A 4,752-nucleotide genomic window follows, 5' to 3' on the forward strand; every position below is an offset into this window, starting at 1 on the left:
GTGGTGTAGAGCCCTAGTAGTGATGGTAATAAAATATAGTAAAAAGCTTGTTTTTCCACTTACAAGCCAAGCCCTATACTATGCTGCTGCTACTTCTTCCCTCGAGTGGTATTTCCAAAGCAAAGCAGAAAGACAAAGACCGCAGGTTCTTTCTTTCATCTCTCTACAAATCCATTATTTTATTATTTTCAGCTCTTCTTTTTCCTCTCAACTGTCTTGTCTCACTGTCTTTTTCTCAAGTGCTCTAACCCTTCCCCACTGCCTTCAAAACAAACTTTGCAGGCTTGCTGTCAGAGAACCATCTCTCTCTATCTCTCTCTCTTTCTCACTCACTCATTCTCTCACTTTCTCACTCCACCACCCCTCTTCTCACACAGCTATCTGCCAAAGATATAAAGGAAGCAGAAGAGGACACTGCAAAAGCTTTTTAAAAACTTGGTCTTTACACATCCATCACACCTAACGAAGTTAATTAGCCACACAGTAGTCACACGCTAATATTAAGCCAAGCTTAATAGTGGGTGGTTTCTTTGTATCTCTCTCTCCATGGACTTGCATCTGAAGCAATGGAGAAACCAGCATGAGTCAGAGGAACAACATTCTACAAAGATGCCAAAACTTCTCCCTGAATCCCATCAACAGCCACAAACACAATCATCTGCCTCTGCACTCCCTTTGTTTGTACCTGAACCCAACAGCAAAGTCAGCACCCTGTCAGATTCAACATTAGCAGCTACTAACAGACTTCCCAGTAAGATTTTTATTTTCTCTTTTCTTCCTTTTGGCAGAAAGAAAGTTTGATTAGCTTCAGGCATTAGTTGCTGCTTACTTTTCACGTTTGCTTCTTCCATCACAACCTTACCCACCTTTCTTTTGTTCACCCCACCCTCCCTTCTTTGGCTCTTACGTTTTCTCTCTTTTTTTCCCTTTCTGGGGTGGTCTCCTCTTTATTACACCTGTTCAGGGATGGGGAGCTACTTCAGCTTGTCTCAGTGGCAGGAACTTGAGTTGCAGGCTTTGATATTCAGGTACATGTTAGCTGGTGCTGCTGTTCCTCCTGAACTCCTTCAACCAATCAAGAAAAGCCTTCTTCATTCCCCTCACTATTTCCTCCATCACCCTCTCCAACATTACCAACCTGCTTGTAAGTTTCTCTCTCTCTCTCCACTCTTTATTACCTCTCTCTCTTTATATTCTCTACTGTCACACACCATTCTCCATACGTTACAACAAGTTTCTCGTGCTTTGTGACCATTCAACTTCCCCTAAGAACTTTTTTTAGTTTATTTTTAAAGAAAGATGTCAATACTTTGATTAAAGAAAAAAAATAGTTTACGTTTTGGACAATACATACTTGTTGCATCAGTCTTGGTTTCATAGCCGATCTCTTGTGTGGAATAAGGAAGATGGTTGTGTTACTGTGAGCTTGGAAACCCAGTCGGAAGTAAAGAATGATGTTACACAACCAAAGCTATAACTATGAACTTCTTTAAATCACATCCAAGACCTAATATATAATGACATTTATATTTATAGGCCAAGCAGTTAATTTCAAATTCGTAAATATATCAAATATGGATGACCATACGACAAAGACCAATGACATAATCTAATCTGTATAGTAATCTTATGCAGTGGAATAAGGTTTTTTATGTTATAAGTTGTTGCATCATAAGGGTAGCGTTTCGTGAACATGTTTTGTTTGTTGGATCAGTGCTGCAATCAGGGTACTGGGGTAGAGGAGCGATGGATCCAGAACCAGGGCGGTGCCGGAGAACTGACGGCAAAAAGTGGCGGTGCTCGAGGGACGTGGTGGCTGGGCAAAAGTACTGTGAGCGCCACATGCATCGTGGTAGAAACCGTTCAAGAAAGCCTGTGGAACTACCCACACCAAGTAGTGCTAATTGTGGTGGTAGTGGTGGTGGTGGTGGATCTCAAGGACTAGGTGCTTCATCTTCCATTTCTTCACCGCCGCTAGCTACTGCTTCTCTGAAATCCCCTTTTGATCTTCTTCATCTTAGCGAACGGTAATCTTAAAACCTTTATGGCTTCATCTGTGTTTGTTTATGTGATTTGTTAACAAGATCGCAGCCTAAGGGTTCTGTTAAGATTTTAGTTTTGGACTATTAATAATTATGATTGGAGTGTGTATTGTGTCTAACAAAAGGCAACTAGCAAGTGAGCTTTGCTTTGGAAAAGGGTGGCTAAATGTTAGTTCTATGTGAGCTTGATCTTAAATATGGTGGGGCATACTTTACTTGTGTGGTTTATTTTTTTTCCTTTTCCGTCAATGTCGTTTCTGAGATGAATTCATTGACGTTGAAAAAGTAAGTTTGAATATGATGCATTCCGATTTGAACAAGTAATCCAAGGAAGGAGATATATGCTTGTGACTTATTGTACTGGTGCCTAACTCGGATAGGGACCCCAGTGAGGGTATGCCCACTATGTCTCGTACTTGGGAAATAAAGCAGGTTATTAGAAGAAGATGCCGAGTGGGATCTATTTACTATTTAATGTATCTTCAATGTAAAACACATAAGGAAACAAAGCAAAAAAGGTCATACATTTTGTTTCTATTAGTGTCTTGCAAACGGGTGTCTCAAAAAATCAATGATTAGGTGTAATAAATAAATAACCTTTTAATGAAAATAATGCAAGAAACACTTATTTTCAGTTTTGTTCCTTAATTAGTATGCATTAATATGCCTTTTTTCAAAGAGCGAAAGGACAAAAGATGTTGTTATAATTTATAGTCCATTAAGTGCATGCCAAACACACTATAAATTGGGCACAAACCCAACCGTTCTTTCGAAACCAAATTTAGTAATGCTTGTGTACTTGTGTTGGACGAGCACAGTTTATAATATTGTCACCGTTTTGATAGAAAGGCTCAAGTTGATATTTTTGCTGTCTTGTTACTGGGCCACATGTAGCTCCTCTGGGACCAAGAATGAAGACAAGAGCTTGTTTGAAAACGAAGATCATGTGGGTGGGGATGGCAGAGCAGGTGGGCATATGCTGAGACATTTTTTCGATGATTGGCCAAGATCACTGGAAGACTCTGACAACGTTGAAAACAATGCTGGCCGGATGAACTCGGCCACATGCCTCTCTATTTCTATGCCCGGAAATGCTTCCTCCTCCTCGGATGTATCATTGAAATTGTCCACGGGCTATGGAGAGGACCCGGGCCCAAGAAATGAGAATTTGAATCTCGAGGCAGAGCAACTGCAGTTGAATTGGGCCGGAGGATGGGCCTCGGGTAGTCAAGTGGCTTCAATGGGTGGGCCACTTGCTGAGGCACTCAGATCGTCTACTTCAACTTCATCTCCTACTAGCGTTTTGCATCACTTGCCTCCTGGTTCTGGATCTGAGACCAGCTTCATTAGCGCCTGAATTTCGTTTGTTGGTGGCCCAATTAATTTTCTGTTTTTTGTTTTCGGTTAAGTTTCAATTTTGGAGCTTCATTGGACAACGGTTATATGTTGTTATCATTCCTATGGACTGCTGTTGTTTCTTAGTGTGAAATGAAAGGATATGGCGAGTTCCTGGTTGCATCGCCGTTTGTAAGTCACACTGGGTTGCTCATAACACTCGCTTAATCTTCATGCCTTTCGTTACGTCTACTTAAAATACGCAAGATGATAACAATTCTGACTTATGTATTTGGATAATAATATTTTTCCATAAATATTTTAAAATACTATAAACAGTGAAAGCAGCTTTGCTTTGGCCAACTCATTCTCCCTTTGGTGATGGGAGGAAAAGAAACTAAAAATAAACAAACACTTAGGGGAACTTAAGAAGATGACTCCCAAAAGAATCATATCAGCAACTGCAATTATTTTGTCCTTTGTTTCGCTATAGTTCTTTGTTTCACATTTAATTTAATTAACTAATTATTTTATCCTTTAATTCATTAAAAACATTTATAGAAATTTAATTACTTTATCCATTCTTTCATCTTAAACAATTGCTAAATGTAAAATATAATGATGTTTTCATCTTGTCCAATTGGAATTAATTAATTAATTAATTAAATAATCTTGATTTGTTTATTAATAATTAGTTTCTATATTTATAAAAATAATGAATTTTATAAAATAAAATATACACTTTAAGAGTATTAAATAATTTTGTACTTTTATTTAAATATTTATTATAATTAATTTTCCTGTTTTATTTTTTAAATGAACAAAACTTAATTTAGTCTAAGGTAAAAAATATAAATAAATTACTAAATATATGAAAAAATCGTTTAATATAAACATAAAAAACCATCATACATGAGGACTTCGCTAAAGAAAAGTTTATACAGAGACTTCCTAGAAAAAAATAAATAAAATCATATACATAGAAACTTTTATTTTAAAAAACTAAAGTTATCTAACTAATCACAACTATTTAATTTTTTTAAGAAAATCAAAATCATCACAAAAATTACACCTTTATAAAAAATAAAAAAGCAAAATCATTATTTAAACAACGACTTCAGTGAAGTCTTGTACGCTTACCCCTTTTCATAAATATTTGAAAAATGACTAAAGTACAATCCTTGCAATATATTGGTGCAGAAGCCTGGACTTTTGGGATGGAAAGTCTAAGCTCTGCACCCATTAACCATGGAGTTAGCATAAATATTTTCTTCTAGAGAAATTATTTGCTTTCGGTCTCCACTGAAAAAGGAAACAGACAAGAATGTAATGTGAATATAAACAAGATTCTTATTTTAAAAAATAGGCCAGGAAA

At 36.9% G+C, this 4,752-nt stretch overlaps 1 protein-coding gene across 1 annotated transcript; it reads left to right on the top strand.

Annotated features, from left to right (window-relative positions):
- The first annotated feature begins 241 nt into the window (after positions 1-241).
- Positions 242-3,560, top strand: LOC137814546 (growth-regulating factor 3). The gene is made up of 4 exons (XM_068617342.1): positions 242-751; positions 965-1,144; positions 1,715-2,027; positions 2,937-3,560. Exons 1-4 carry the CDS (start codon positions 547-549, stop codon positions 3,397-3,399), a joined length of 1,161 nt encoding a protein of 386 aa, XP_068473443.1. The 5' UTR covers positions 242-546; the 3' UTR covers positions 3,400-3,560.
- Positions 3,561-4,752: the final 1,192 nt, after the last annotated feature.

This window comes from Phaseolus vulgaris, chromosome 1 (assembly GCF_000499845.2).
Source record: "Phaseolus vulgaris cultivar G19833 chromosome 1, P. vulgaris v2.0, whole genome shotgun sequence".
Lineage (NCBI taxonomy): Eukaryota > Viridiplantae > Streptophyta > Magnoliopsida > Fabales > Fabaceae > Phaseolus > Phaseolus vulgaris.

Excerpts from the sequence above, each read along its gene's own strand:
- LOC137814546 (XM_068617342.1), top strand. The coding sequence starts at position 547 with ATGGACTTGCATCTGAAGCAATGGAGAAACCAGCATGAGTCAGAGGAA. Across the intron at positions 1,145-1,714 it reads CCAACATTACCAACCTGCTT|TGCTGCAATCAGGGTACTGG; the intron begins GTAAGTTTCTCT and ends TTGTTGGATCAG. Across the intron at positions 2,028-2,936 it reads CTTCTTCATCTTAGCGAACG|CTCCTCTGGGACCAAGAATG; the intron begins GTAATCTTAAAA and ends GGCCACATGTAG.